Raw genomic sequence first — 15521 nt, 5'->3', positions numbered from 1 at the left:
TCTCCAGCAGTGCAGGGCAGCCACGATCTCTTCGGCATCCGGCTTGCCCCCGCACCACCCGCTGAATGGCTGACGTCAGCTTTCATGGGACTCGCGAGAACTGACCTCAGCCACTCAAGAAGTGGTGCGGGGGCAAGACGGTTGCCGAAAAGATTGCGGCTGCCCTAAACCGCTGGAGACCCGAGCTGCGTGCCAGCAAGGGGGCTTATGAAAAAGGTACCAGGGGTGGGAGGATGATTAAAAAAATGTTTATAGGTCACCCCATTTAACTAGGCTCTGCCTCATACATGGGTTTGTAAAACCCATGTATAAGCCACGGCCTATATATGGGGAAATACGGTAATACTTGAATACAGATCTAGAAATAAACCCCTGCCAGCTAAAACTTCTACAGTGAAAGAAATCACCCTTTGATATTAGTCCGCAATATCTGAGACCAAGTCAAGGAAATAAAACAAAGGGGGGGGGGGAACCTTTTTCAATACAAGGGAGCAGTGACAAGAGTAGAAATTGGCAGCTGGTTCATTTTAAATTATAGGAGAGACTAGTGGCCTAATCATTACTCTTCCCCCTTCTTTGGCCACAATAAAGTCTAACAATTGCTTAGGTTAAAAAAAAATAGGTAATTTTTTCCACTTAAAAAATCACAAAACATTTTGCATGAAATTTCAATATGAAGGATGCATCAAAGGCATGGACTCTAGGCCTATATGCCAAAAAGTTTTTCCATCTTTTCTGTGTCACTTGAGATATGTCTGGAACCTAGGAATTGCTCAATAATGTGTCTAAAATAAGTCAGAAGAAGTAAGGGCTAGATTCACTAACCTTACCGCTCCATGGGCGATCCGTTCCGCGGCTGGCTGACTGATCCACAACACGTCCTCATGCAAATGGGGGCAATTGGAGGTATGCCCCACACCGATGACACGGATCACTGCAGAGCGATCCCGATGCATGTGTAGACCATCTTTTTTGCCTGTAGATGGTCTGTACATACGCTTGCTGTCCGTGAACAAAATTTTGCTTTTTTATTTTTTACTTTTTTACTCGCAAGCCCGTGGTTTTAACCCATGGATTTAAAGCGGGGCTGCACTGCGGCATGTTCTGGAACAGAACAAAACACGCCATAGTGCAGCCTTGCTTTAAACCCATGGGTTAAAACCATGGGCTTGCACTTCAAGGAAGGGCAGGAGAGCAGGAGAGTCAGGGTGGCAAGAGAAAAGTCAGGGGTGGCAAGAGCAGGAAAGAGGCAGGGTGGCAGATAGCAGGGTTTTTTCAGGGCTTCAGGGCTGGGATTTCAGGGCAGCAGAGAGCAGGAAAGGACGTGAATGACTGGTCCTCAGCAGTTGCTTCTTCTTTGATCGGCCAGCCCAGTCGGTGTTCCTGAATTTGTTTAGTGAATCAAGGCCCTTCCTACTTTGCATGCCATTTCCCCTCATTTGTATACGCAGATTGGGTGCGGGAGGAAGGTTAGTGAATCGGGTCGGGGTCGCAAAGTGGTCGGGACACGGTTGGTGGGCTTAGTGAATCTAGTCCTAAGTCCCTATCAAATTCCAGAGCAAATGTCACAATGAGGGTAGATCTCGCTGTAATTACTTCCAAGGAGTTTTCCAGAAAATTAGTTAAGTTCGTCTGAACATCCTCCTCTCTAGCCGTATCAGTCGGTGTTGAATTTCTTATATTATTCCCAATAGAGATATATTGAGCTCTCAGTATTGAAGGTAAATGCATTTGTGGACTTTAATTGCCTGAATAAATGCCTGCATCAAGAACATCTTTTCCACAGTCTCTTTTGCTTTTTGGTCTTTCCATTCACTGTGGAATTGTTGGGTTTTTCATCCTTATGCAGATGCCACAGCCCAAGTCATTTTTAGCTGTAACAAATGTCAAAACAGAGATGAAAATCGTCTCTTTCAACTGCAACTGAGCTTGAAGCCACTAATCTGCTTCTCAGACATAATGAGGAAAACTGAAAAAGTGAAATCCCAAATTTCCATGCAACATTTTAGCTAGTTCATAGTTCAAACAAAAGAAAAAACTGAGCAGCCTGCTAACAATAGTCATCGTAGGAAAAAGAAATACAGATCAGTTCATTAAGGAAGTGAAACTTCCAAAACTAAAATAATCTAAACAAGGGAAAACTATATAAAAAAATAAAATCAAAGCCAGAACAAAGAGAGAGATCTTGTCAGCAATTCCACAAGGCAATGTGGAGAGAGGGGAACCTTTTCCAGTGTTAAAAGGAAATGAGGAGAGCCTTTGGCCCACAACAGTGTAGAAACTATCATGCATTATCAGTGAAAGGCTTTTAGGTTTTTCCCAGCATGTGGTGGAACAATCTGCCATGATATAGCAATCATGGTCAAGTGACCCATTCGTGAGACTTTGGTGAATTGCTTGTTTATTGAAAACTTCTATACCGCTACTAATCTCTGGGGAGTCAATTCAGAGCCATTTACGTGAACTTCCGTAATGGTGTTAAATACAGAGTTAGCGTTATAATCTTCTCATTTTTGTTTATGGAAGTCACAGATTATAGATATTACACAGTTATGAATAAACGAGCAATGTGTACATTTTTCTGCCAGCAGCTATTTCTTCTACAAATAGCCACAACATAAAACGAACGACAAGGAAGTTTTTATATTTAAGATTCCCACATTCAGAAGAATTTGAGACTCCTGAAGCAGGCCGTTCAGGCTGAAACATCTACATGTCGGGTCATTGATTTTCTGGATGAATAAAGGACTCTTTATGAAGATTGAATTCACCAGGTTTATTGGACATTTCCACTCTTTGTTCTATATTACATTTATGAGAACTACAGGAAATGTTTATACCTATATTATTAGGCCTTCATTCGTCCATGCTCACAACTATGTTGAATAATTTCTTCAAGGAATAGTTATGTGCAGCGTGATATGTATATTGTACAAGAAATGAATGTAGCTATATGATAGAAAGTCTTGTAAGTTGGAATAGATATATGGAAATCTATGTATAAGGTGCAGTATTGAAAAGGATAAAGTACAAGTCCAAAAATCCAGACTGCTCGGGGATTGGGTCTGTCTGGATTTTCAGATGTTCCAGATTCTCAGGCAAATTTAAGGAATATAGAAACATAGAAACATAGAAATAGACGGCAGATAAGGGCCCACGGCCCATCTAGTCTGCCCACCTTAATGTCCCTCCCCTACCTTTGCCCTGTGAAGAGATCCCATGTGCCGATCCCATTTGGCCTTAAAATCAGGCACGCTGCTGGCCTCAATCACCTGTAGTGGAAGACTATTCCAGCGATCAACCACTCTTTCAGCGAAAAAGAATTTCCTGGTGTCACCTCGTAGTTTCCCGCCCCTGATTTTCAACGGATGCCCTCTTGTTGTCGTGGGAATAAAGAAGAGATGAACAAGCCAATTTTGTTGATTTATTCACTAATATAGAATATGTCTTGAGTGAATCTCTTCATAATAGTGGTTAATATATCCTAATAAATAAAATTATCAAAATAAGCATGTTTACAGGAAAACATGCAAAAGAAACTTAAATACAATGCTACCTTGGTTTGTGAGCATAATTCGTTCCAGAAGCATGCTCATAATCCAAAGTGCTCGTATATCAAAGCAAAGTTCCCCATAGTCCATAATGGCAACTCGGATGATCAATACATCTGTCCTCTTCCCTCCCCCAGACCCATATCCCTTCTTCTGGTTCAACACTTCTTCCACTGCTGTCCTCCACTTTGACCCCCCCTTATCCCCTGAGACCACCCTGGGAACTGGCTTCGCATCTCCCCCAAGACCACCGGCCCTGCTCCCTACCTTCGCGACCGAGATTAGTGCTGCTGTTTACCTCCTCCCCTCACTGACCAGCCCTGTTCTTATCCGTGCACCGGAGCTTAAAGTGACTGCCGCTGGTTCTATGCTGGGCTGCTGCAGGACCTTGATCATCTGCGCATGCTCAAGGCCTTCTGGTCAGTGGGGGGAGGAGGTGGACAGCAGCACTGATCTTGGTCGCAAAGGGAGGGAACAGCACCGGTGGCCTCGAGGGAGAAGTGAAGCCAGTTCCCGAGGTGGGGTTGTGTCAGCTCGCTTATCGAGTCAATGCTCAGTTTGCAAGTTAAAGTTTGCTCGAGTGTTTTGCTCGTCTTGCAAAACACTTGCAAATCACGTTATTCGCAAACCAAGGTTCGACTGTATTATGTCTCACTGAATTAGATCATATTAGGAGAGTAACCGAAAACATAGGTATTTTACTATAAAATTTATTTTTGAATGTTCACTTTTTCCTGTTTGTGACATTTACTGTAAAAGCTCCAAGTCCGGATTCTTGGACAGTCCAGATTGCAATTTTAAAGGGTCTGGATTCTTGGATGTCTGGATTTCTGGTATCCAGATTTTTAGACTTTACTGTAGTTTTATGTAATGCTATCATACATGAGCATCTTGAAGTCCTGAGTGTCTTGTACTAAATGTGTACTTTGATATATTTTAAGTTCTATGGTTTTTCTTGGAGCCATGCTATTTGTAACAGTATATGTGATCATGATGACAGATCACGTGAGCAAGGGTTCCTTACTCTATATGGGTTCAAAAATGGTTTATAAAATTACTTGAAAACTGCATGTAAAGCACTGGGCATCCCGACATAACCCTGCCAAAATAGCCCTTGACATTTCTTCTCTTTCCATGATCACCATCCAGTTGTAAATCCAAATCCTTACTGTAATTGGGCTGGATCCCTGAAAAAAATCTTATTGTAAGCTTTACTGAATCCTTGTAGAAATTTGTGGGATATAAGAAATTGTATGATATACTATGATCTGCCATCTGTCTTCTTTTTGTGTCTCTATCTGTCCTGTCCAGCATGTCTCCTGTGTCCCTGTTCCACATCTGCCTTCTCAGTGTCTCCATCCACCTCTTTTCCAGCATTTCCTTGTGTCTCTGTCTCTATACTTACCCATCCCTCCCCCCTTCTTCCCTTCCTCCCACATCCTGGGTCCAGCATTTCTCCCTCTCTATCCCTGCCCCTCTCCCATGATCTGACATAACACCCTCTCTCCATCTGTGGGTCCAGCATCTCTCCTCCTCTTTTCCAACCCCCACCCTGGTTGCCTTCTCTCCTCCAGTCTGGAGGGAGGAAGAGACACTGGATTTGAAGTGGGGAGTAGACAGCTGTTGTCTGGACCTGGAAGGGGCACCTCTGTCTTAAGACTAGCCATGAGCAAGTACTTCATTTTTTTGTCAGGGGCTCATTTGTATGGGATTATACCGACAGGTTTTATTTTGGTCAGGGCTATTTTGTGTTTGAGCCTATTTGTGTGAGCTATTTTGTCAGGGCTGTTTTGACCTGGTACCAAAACACTGATTAAAATATGTAAAAGGCTTCTTAAACATTATGGCACACCTAAAAATATATGTGGTACCAGCATGTGAATGCTTATTACATTACATTAGAGATTTCTATTCCGCCATTACCTTGCGGTTCATGACGGATTACAAAAGAGTTAAAGAGGGTGGGTTACAAAAAGATATCTGGTCCTTTTCAGGGAAAATAAAGAGTAGATCAGGTTTTTTGGGAGGTTGGAGAGTCAGTGGGATGATAGAAGGAAACTTGTGATGTTAAGTCTTTTTCAGGAATTTCTTGAAAAGTATAGTCTATTTCTTTTCTGAATGTTTTATAGTCTGGGGTCGTCATCAGTAGGTTGAAGGTTTGGTTGTCTAGTTTTGCTGCTTTAGTGGCTAGGCGGCCATCATATAGTTTTTTTTCCATTTAACTTCTTTGATTGAAGGGTGTGTGAATGGGGTGTGAGTTTTCCTAAGCCTGGTTGAGGTGTTTTGGATGAGGTGCTTGTTCAGGTAGGTTGGGCTGTCTCCGTTTAAAGTCTTAAATAGTGGACAATAGAATTTGAATAGTATTCTTGCTGGGATTGGAAACCAGTGTGAGTTGAGGTATGCCTCTGTAATGTGGTCGTGTTTCCTCAAAGAGTAGATGAGTCTTAGCGCTGTGTTTTGAATTGTTTGTAATTGTTTTGTTATTGTGGCAGGGCATGGGAGATAGAGGATGTTGCAATAGTCTAGTAGTCCTAGTATTAGGGATTGTACTATGAGCTGAAATTGTGTTTTCTCGAAGAATTTTCAAACTTGTCTTAAGTTTCTCATAACAGCGAATAATTTCTGTATTATTTTATTGATTTGTGATTGCATGGTTCAGCATCTGTCTATTGTTATTCCTAGTAGTTTTAGGGTGGGTTGTATGGGGTAATTGATTGCATTGATTTTTATGTTGGTTATGGTTTTGTTATTTTCGAGGAGGATGAATTTTGTTTTGTCTGGGTTCAATTTCAGTTTGTGATCTTTAATCCAAGTCGCTACTGTTTCAAGTGTTTGGTGTAGTGCAGGGGTGCCCAACACGTCGATCGCGATCGACAGGTCGCTCGCTCAGGCGACCCCAGTCGATCGCAGAGCGGGTTCCCTTCTCTTTTTTCCCCTCCTGACTGGCCTGCTCCTGAATTCTGCTGCTGCCTCCGCTGCTCAACATTAAAAAAAAACGGCTTGGAGAATTTATGCTCCGGGGGCTAACGTGCGCTTGTACTGGCTTCCCTTCTCTTTCCTCTGAAACCGGAAGTTATGTCAGGAGGGGGGGGAGAGAAGGGAAGCTGGCACGCACATGTTAGAGCCCCATTCGCGCGCTAAAGCGGGAGACTGGTCAGTGAAGCTTGCGATTTGCTCTTCTTGCTGCCAGGTCCTGCCTACTTTCTGTTTCCTCAAAGGCAGGACCCGGCAGCATTTCTCCCAATAGGTCGATCTTGGGCCGATCAGCCTTTCTCTCCCCGACGTCAATTCTGCCTCAGAGAGGAAGTTCTGGCCAGCGTAACTTCTTCTCCGAAGGCAAAATTGACGTCGGGGAGAGGAATGCTGGTGCGCCCGAAGCAAGGAGAGCTTGGCCGGCGGCGGGCGGCTTTGGGGGCCTGTTATCCGGCGGCAGTGGCTTGGGGGAGGGCAGGGAGGGAGAAAGAGGGCAGGCAGGGAGACAGAAGGAAAGAAGAGAAACAGAAAAAAAGAAAGGGGCATGAAGAGAGAAAGAAAGAGAGGGCAGGGAGAGAAGAAGAAAACGTTTGGGGTGGGGAATGAAGTCAGGAGGAGAGGAAGCAAACAGGCTAAAATAAGGGAAGAAAGATTGGATGCACAGTCAGAAGAAGAAAGTGCAACCAGAGACTCATGAAATCACCAGACAAGGTAGGAAAAATGATTTTATTTTAAATTTAGTGATCAAAATGTGTCTGAATTTATATCTGCTGTCTATATTTTACAATATGGTCCCCTTTTACTAAACCGCAATAGAGGTTTTTAGCGCAGGGAGCCTATGAGTGTCGAGAGCAGCGCTGGGCATTCAGCGCAGCTCCCTGCGCTAAAAACTGTTATCGTGGTTTAGTAAAAAGGGAGGGGGTGGGTATTTGTCTATTTTTGTATGGTTATTACTGAGGTGACAGTGCATAGAGTCATCTGCTTTGACCTCTTTGAAAAAACCCCGGAATAGGAATGATAATTGACAATTCTATGCGTACAGTATTTTTTTTTAATTTTATTGTTGGTAGATCATTTTGACTTGGTCATTTTAAAAGTAGCTCGCAAGCCCCAAAAGTGTGGGCACCCCTGGTGTAGTGTGTCTGTCATGGAGGGCTTTAGTTGACCAAAAGGTATGAGAATGGTTATGTCATCTGCATAGCTGTAGAAAGTTAGGCATAGTTTGTCCAGGTGGACACTGAGGGAGGCAGTGTAGAGGCTGAAGAGAGTAGGGGACAGTTAAGATCCTTGGGGTACGCCACATGGGTTGGAACAAGGTTCTGATTTTTCGAATCCTTCAAACCATGAGTACACTTTATCTGTGATACCTATTGTGTCCAAAATTTGTAGTAGGATGGTGTGGTCCACCAGATTGAATGCAGCTTATGGAGTAGGCATGCTCAGGGGAGGAGTATGGGTGGAGTCAAGATTTCCATTCATAAAATGAGCATGTACTTTGTAGTGTTGCATAGTAACTAAGTAAATGTAACTAATTACTGGTCTTGTAAAGAAGAACAGAATATGTATACCCTAGAGGAAAGGAGGGGCAGGGGAGATATTATTCAGACGTTCAAGTACTTGAAATGTATTAACGTAGAACAAAATCTTTTCAAGAGAAAGGAAAATGGTAAAACCAGAGAGCATAATTTGAGGCTGAGGGGTGGGAGACTCAAGAGCAATGTGAGAAAATTCTTCTTTACGGAGAGGGTGGTAGGTGCCTGGAATGCGCTCCCGAGAGGTAGTGGAGAGGAAAACGGTGACAAGAGTTCAAAAAAGCATGGAATGATCTAGGATTTAGAATCAGAAAATAATAGTAAATATTGAAGAACTAAGGCCAGTACTGGGCAGACTGTATATGGCCGTTTGGTGGAGGATGGGCTGGGGAGGGCTTCAATAGCTGGGATGGTGTAGATGGGCTGAAGTGAGCTTTGACAGAGACTTCAGTATTTGGAACACAAGCACAAAGCTTTGGATTCTTGCCCAGAAATAGATAAATTTAAATTGAATCAGGTTGGGCAGACTGGATGGACCATTCAGGTCTTTATCTACCATCATCTACTGTATTACTATGTTACCTTTACTGAAGTAATAATTTTGTCAATCTTTACATTACATTTGATGTCTGCAGTTAAAAGTAAAGTAAAGTGAAAGGGAGATGTAAATGACAATTCCTCAGTAAACCAAATGAAACAGCAAGACCAGGAACAGGATTTTGCTACTGCAAACCTCTTCACGCAATCAATGGACCATTTCATCTTACATTTTACTGTGTAATGAATATAGCCTATAGCCTGTGTTTGAACTGATTAGATGAGTTGGGTCACTTTAAAGTGCAGATGAAGCTGAAGCTTGTAGTAAGTCCTGATAAAAAGATGTAGTAAGTCTTGATGACATTGTAATTGCGGTACTTCTACTTTTTTACTCAATAAGTATTATTTTAGGCACTTTTTTACTTTGACTTGAACAAATTTTAATTTGTTTTCCATTATACTTTTACTTAAGTATCAAACTATGCATTTACCTTTACTTAAGTACTTTGACCTAATACTTTAAACAACATTCACAATCTAGGCACAATTTTTGCAGGATTTGTGCTAGTATTTTATAGAGAAACATAAGGTAAGATAGAAAGTGAAAGCAATATGAGACAAGAGACAGTTTTAGGTTAATAATGCATTTCTGATTCCACACTTTCCTATAAATACTCAAGGCATGCAACAAGAGCTATAAAATAAATACAAAGAATGATATCCAAAGTATTCATCTAGCATAAAACAAAAATATTACCACCACACAATACATATTGAAATACACATTGAAATTTAAAATATTGTACAGGCAGTCCCTCGTTTTACAAACATCCGACTTACACTGGACTCGTACTTATGAATGGGGATCCTGCTCTATCTTCAGTATCCCAATGCACCCCTCTCCCTCCCTCCCTACATTCTGTACTCCAAGTACGTGCCTCTCACCAGCGGGTGTTTACCTTTTGGCTGGCTCCTCCTCCTTCCAGCCGCAGTTGTTTCTCTGCACAGAGCTATGGGCAGCAGCTATTACGCGTGTTCTGCAGCTGAGCTGGAAGCCTTCCCTCTGATGTGGAAAGAGCTTCCTCCAACATCAGAGGGAAAGCTTATGGTTCAGCCACGGGATGCGTGTAGGAGCCACTGCCTGCAGCTTTATGCAGAGAAACGACTGCGGCTGGAAGGCGAAGGGAGCCGGCCAGAAGGTAAACACTTGAGGCATAGAATGGAGGGAGAGAGAAGGGCATGTTGGGACACAGGAGGGAGGGAGCTCAAACTTTGGACAAAGGATGGAAGGAGGGAGAGGGCAGGAACTTGGGACACAGAATGGAGGATGTAGGATGGAAGAATGTAGGGAGTGAGGGAAAGAGATGCTGAGGTGGGGAAGGAAATAGAAAGGTAAAATTGAGTGTCTTGAGTGAGAGAAAAAGAGAAATGGTGCACATGGGAAAATGAAGAAAGAGGATAATTTTTGGGCATAGGGAGGGTGAGAGAATTATTGGACAGGGTGGTGGGAGAGGAGTGAGGTAGAGATGCATGGGGAAGACAGAGAAGAGAGTAATGCTGGATGTGGTGGTGGAGAGGGAACAGTGGGATGGAAGGAAATGGATGCAAGAGAGGCCTCAAAGAGGTGGAAAGAATACTAGGATCAGAGTTATATACAAATTCAACTTAAGAACGGTTTAAAAAACAGAACCCGTTCTTAACACGGGGACTGCCTGTACTTCAAATTTTATCATATACCGCTACAGTTGTCTACAATAAACCAACCAACTCCTAATCTTGCATTATTCTAACTCATGTTTCTAACTTACTTCTCTATATCATCCTTTATTTACTTAGAATTATATTCAAAATTCTTCCTTGCTGGCTTATGCATACAGCTATATGTTTTTGTGTTCCAACCACAGCATGGCCTTTGATAGTGTATTCCAGAAAACCAATACAACACACAGGCTGCTGGTGAACGTATAACTTTGAATATTAGATAGACCTTATATCACAGTTCTATTCAGCATACCCAAATATACCAAGATATTGATTTTCCAGAGCTCAAACACAAGGCATACCGTATATACTCAAATATATACCAAGATTTTTGGGCCAAAATATTGGCCCATAAATGGGGGTCCCGGTTTATATTCAAGCCAATACCCCCTCCCAGAATTATTCCCAGCCGCCGCCGCCAGGCTTTGAACCCTGCCCCCTCCCTGACCTAGACTCCCTGACCTAGACTCATCTGACCTAGACTCATCTGCTAATCCCAGCAAGCAGCATGGTGAGTGTCTTAATATGGTTGTAAGAACGGATACTATTATTTTCTAAGCATCCCACGTCTCGGACCCGCCATTCCCCATGCGGCAATTGGGACAGCATTTTGCTGGCGCTGTGAGGCATCCCCGGCCGGCTTACGTAGATGTGTGCGCGCTGTCGCCACCGCTTCAGTGTGCGAAGTGAGCTGTTGCGCACCGGGTGACTGGAGAACCTATACTCGACGCCCTGCCCCCTCACGCTCCAGCTCTTGTTCTTCTCTGATGCAGCAGCAAGAAATACAGTGCGGCTTCCTCCGGAGGGGAGGCCTTGGCACCTGCGGAGATAGTAAGAGAAGAATTGGGAGAGGGAAACTACTATCCAGTCTGTGCACATGCTACATTTTTTAAATAGGGAGGTCAGGGACACTTAGCATCTCCCAAAAGGTCAGAAATAGTTCCTTGTTCCCCTTTAAGACCAAAGCTTTCTATCATCATCTGTATTTATATATAGAGAGAGGACAATTCCTTGCCATTTCGCAAAAGCTCCCATCCCTCACTCCCAACAAAGGTTCATGATATGCTAACTCCCCAACTATTGCATTTATAGAGAGGCCAAGGATAGCTACTTTTTCCTTAATTTTTGTATTGATAAGCTCAGAACCCTTCTCTCCCCCGTCATCTATAAAGAATAGCCCAGTGTCTCTCAACTGTGTGCCACAATTTTACTTTATTATGAAAAATTCCCTTCATAAGTATATACTAGGATAGACTGCATACACAAGAGTCTGTCAATGTTATGAGTATCTGGGTGCATAAAGATACAACCACCCACACAATCATCATTCTTTGACGTGATTGGTCCTAACTTGAGCAACAAAACAATCAAGGCTTTGTTAGAGTTTGGATCTTATCTTTGCAGATTTGGATTTTCTGTTCTAACTGAAATTAAATTTTTAAAAAAGAACAACTGCAGATAACGGATGATGAAATGCGTGTTTGCTTGTTAACTATCGAGCTGGGGATCGGTAGATGAGGTATGAGGCTAGGGCAGGGAGGGGGGCAGGGGGCAGAGCCTGGGAGGGTGCAAAGTATGATGGGGGAAGGAAGGAAAGGTGCTGGGTGAAGAGCCTGACAGGGCAGGGCACTTGAATATTAAGCCACCCGACTTATATTCGAGTCAACTATATATATATATATATATATATATATATATAGTTTTTTTTCTTCCTACTTTTGGAGGGGGAAGGGGTCTCGACTTATATTCGAGTATATACAGTAAATTGAGCCCTTAATTATTTTCGACTACTGGAATCTAATGGTTATGCAGTTAACTGTTCCTAGATTTGAAGGCAGCAGTAATTTCATCTTCTGCAATAATTAACAAAGCATGAAACATGGTGCCATTTCATTTTCTCTATCCATTCTTTAGCTAAATGAAAATGGCTGTAAGCAAGGATTTTCAGAGATTTTATATTCTACATGTAAACCTTTTGCCATGCAGTGAAAAAGAATTGTTTCAGACAAGCACTCTTGCAATTAATATAGTCTATACTGTTTAGTGGGGGAGGTTTTTTTTTTCTTTTAATTTCAGGAAGTTTACTGTGTCTGATGTCTATGAACTCTGGCACTAGTTCCAGCCTTTTACCATGGCTGCTCACCACCACACCAAGCACTCACACCATATGTCCTGCTGAACAAGCCAGCCTGTCTGAGCTGAATAGGAAAAGGGTAATTAAATCTGGGGTTTGCATTCCTCTATGAAGGGCACAGTTTAAAGACTTTCCCCTTTGGAGAGGTTTTAGACTTTTCTTTCCACAGGCATTCTTTAGTATCTGCCACTGCACTCTTAATGATCGTTCTCATACTTAAAATAGAGAGGATCACCCTTGGTATGTCTTTGATATAAATAAATTAAATAATACAAAGCCTCTTAAATACAAGACTGGAATTGAACCACAGAATCCTCAGAGAATGTTGTGAGAAATTCTGACTGTTCAGCAAATTAGCTGTTTTTCAGTCATAAAACACTTATTTATAACAGAAGCAGTAATGTTTTTCCTTCAATGACTGTTATATACAAATGAGCAAGAAACTATAATTCCTTTGGCTTCCTTGCCATTTCCTACTTTCATTTAATTTTTAATTTACAAATTTTATCACCCTTGGCAACTTTTTAAAAACTGAGTGGACATACTTAGGCTCCCAACTGTACAGGTACACACACAGTCCTTGCATTTTAGATCAAATGGTGAATACTGTAATCTTTTCTTCTACATGGCAGGTCATGGTAAGATCTGACAAGTTAATCTGGGGAAAGGTAGCTCCTGTCATTAAAAAAAAACCCCACAAAAACCAACGCCTGTATTTGGCATAACTTTGGCACAAAATACCAATTTATGTCAGTCATCTCGAGAGCTAGCATTGTAGAGTGTTTCATGTATTTTCAAAAATTATGTCATCCTACAGTCTGATGTCAAAATGATGACAGGAGGAGCAAATTCTTTGTTTCTGCTTCAAAGATGGAACCACATATAAGTGATTGCAAATTTGAAAATGCTATTCACTAACACTTGGGCAGAAAACTAGAAATATACACCAAACTAAAAAAAAATACTTTCAAGATGGGATAACATTCTGATGAAGTTAATAGACCAACAATTAAAAGACTGAATTAATTCTACCTGAACACCAAGGAATAAATTTGCCTATATATAAGTCTCAGATGCATTTGGCACATCTATATTATATTATCACTCAGGTTATTATGCATTTTTCTAATGCTCTTCCTGGATATGAAGATAAGGAAGTTAATGTCATATTTTGATTGATGAAAAACAAAAGTGAATTTCTGAGCAGAAAAATCTAGAGCTTGCCTGATAGTTTATCTTGAACAAATGCAGTTAAAGGCAGGATAATTAACTAGTTTGCATACTTTTCCACTGAATTAACATTTCAATAACCAGAAATAGTTGTTTCTGAAAAAACTGTAAGCGACTCTAATGGCTCCATATGAGAATGTAATGTAAATGGCATAAGCAGTTTTCAGCATGACCCTTATTACAACTAAAGTCTGCAAAAACAGAGACAATATTCTAGGGCTAGAGGTATATAACCACAGATTCAAACCTAGATGCCTGACATATAAATATTTAGGGGTCAACATTCCAACAGTCCAATATTTAGCACTTACTACCACTTATCATTTCTTTAGCACTGCTAAACATATGCAATGCTGTACACTTAATCAAATATGGATTCCAACTAGTTCTGCCTGATTCAGGGAAAAAAAAAATTTGATTCGATTTGATTTAGCCTATTGAATCGATTTTTCGATTTGATTCGATTTTCTTGCCCAATTGGTGTTTTTTTTTTTAAACATCCTGGTGGGTTTATTTTATAACCTCTTCACCCCCTTTGCCTTCTCCTAACCACACTGGCGCTGTGGTGTAAACAAACAAAAAAGACTTTTCCTCTCTCTGTTAAATCCTAGCTCACATTTGCGGTCTAACACCAGCTCTGGCAGGATACATGTTTCAAATCTGACATATTGTAATCACAAAATAGAAAATAAAATTATTTTTTTCTACCTTTTGTTGGTCCCAGGCTCTGGTTGTCTTCTGATAACTTGCTTGCTAGGTCTCCTTTTTTCTTCGTGCTAACCATCCATCTGCCATCTCTGTCCTCCCCTTCCGTTTCTCTTCCCTCCCCCAGAGGTCTGGCATCTTTCCTTTTTTTTCCTCTCCATCCACAGATTCACTTTTTCTCAACTATCCTTTCAACCAGCATCTCTCCCTCCTTCCCCATCACCCCAGGCTCCATCATCTCTCCCTTGCTTTTCCCAACTACCCTCCTATCCAGTATCTCTATCCCCCTCCACACCATCCCTTGTGTCCAACTTCTCTCCCTTTCTGTTCCTTCTCTCCCTAAATACCATTGCCCATCATCTCTCTCCCTCTCTTCTATTTTTAGACCCATTATTTCTTCCCTCCAAAGTCCGGCATATGCACGTCTCTTTGAACCCCCCCTTCCCTCCCTCCCTCCGTGTACTTCTATACCAGGGCCCATTCCCCTGAAGGTCTGTCCCCCCGAAGGCCTACACCCCACCCCTGAAGGCCTGCCTGTCTACCCTGAAGGCCTACACCCCACTCCTGAAGGCCTGCCTGTCTCCCCAAAGACCTGCACCCAAGCCTGCCTGTCGTCCCCCGCCCCAAAGGCCTGCCTTTCCCCCCCTGAAGGCCTTCCTGTCCCCCCCTGAAGGCCTGCACCCAAGGCCTGCCTGTCCCTCCTGAAGGTCTGTACAACCCCCGAAGCCTGCACCCCCCTCCTCCCTGGAAGGCCTGTGTGTTCCCCCTGGCCTCCCAGCATCGACTTACCTCATTTAATCAGCCTGCATAAGATCGCTAGTATTAGCGATCTTTGCAAGCTGCTGTCAGGTCTTCCGAGCTGTCTTCTCTCTGCCATGGTCCCGCCCCCTTCTCTGATGTCAGAGGAGGGGCGGGACCACGGCAGAGAGAACACAGCTCGGAAGACCAGATGGCAGCTTGCAAAGATCGCTAACACTAGCGATCTTATGCAGGCTGATTAAATGAGGTAAATCGATGCTGGGAGGCCAGGGGGTAAGCTGGACAGAAGCACTGACAGTCCCCACTCGCCCACTAAAGCAGGAGCGGCAGCGGCCAGCC

At 42.6% G+C, this 15521-nt stretch overlaps 1 protein-coding gene across 2 annotated transcripts in view; it reads right to left on the bottom strand.

Annotated features, from left to right (window-relative positions):
• The window catches only part of MRPS28 (mitochondrial ribosomal protein S28), a 282541-nt gene that overhangs the window by 34074 nt on the left and 232946 nt on the right, over positions 1–15521 (bottom strand). The window contains exon 4 of one of the 2 annotated variants that reach the window (XM_033933284.1): positions 11000–11174. The exons of the other annotated variant lie outside the window; for it this stretch is intronic. Coding sequence (XP_033789175.1) covers positions 11000–11174 — 175 coding nt within the window. The remainder of the gene's footprint in view (positions 1–10999; positions 11175–15521) is intronic. 2 annotated transcript variants of the gene reach the window in all.

Source organism: Geotrypetes seraphini, chromosome 2 (assembly GCF_902459505.1).
Source record: "Geotrypetes seraphini chromosome 2, aGeoSer1.1, whole genome shotgun sequence".
Taxonomy (NCBI): domain Eukaryota; kingdom Metazoa; phylum Chordata; class Amphibia; order Gymnophiona; family Dermophiidae; genus Geotrypetes; species Geotrypetes seraphini.
This window is presented reverse-complemented; position numbering and strand designations above follow the sequence as displayed.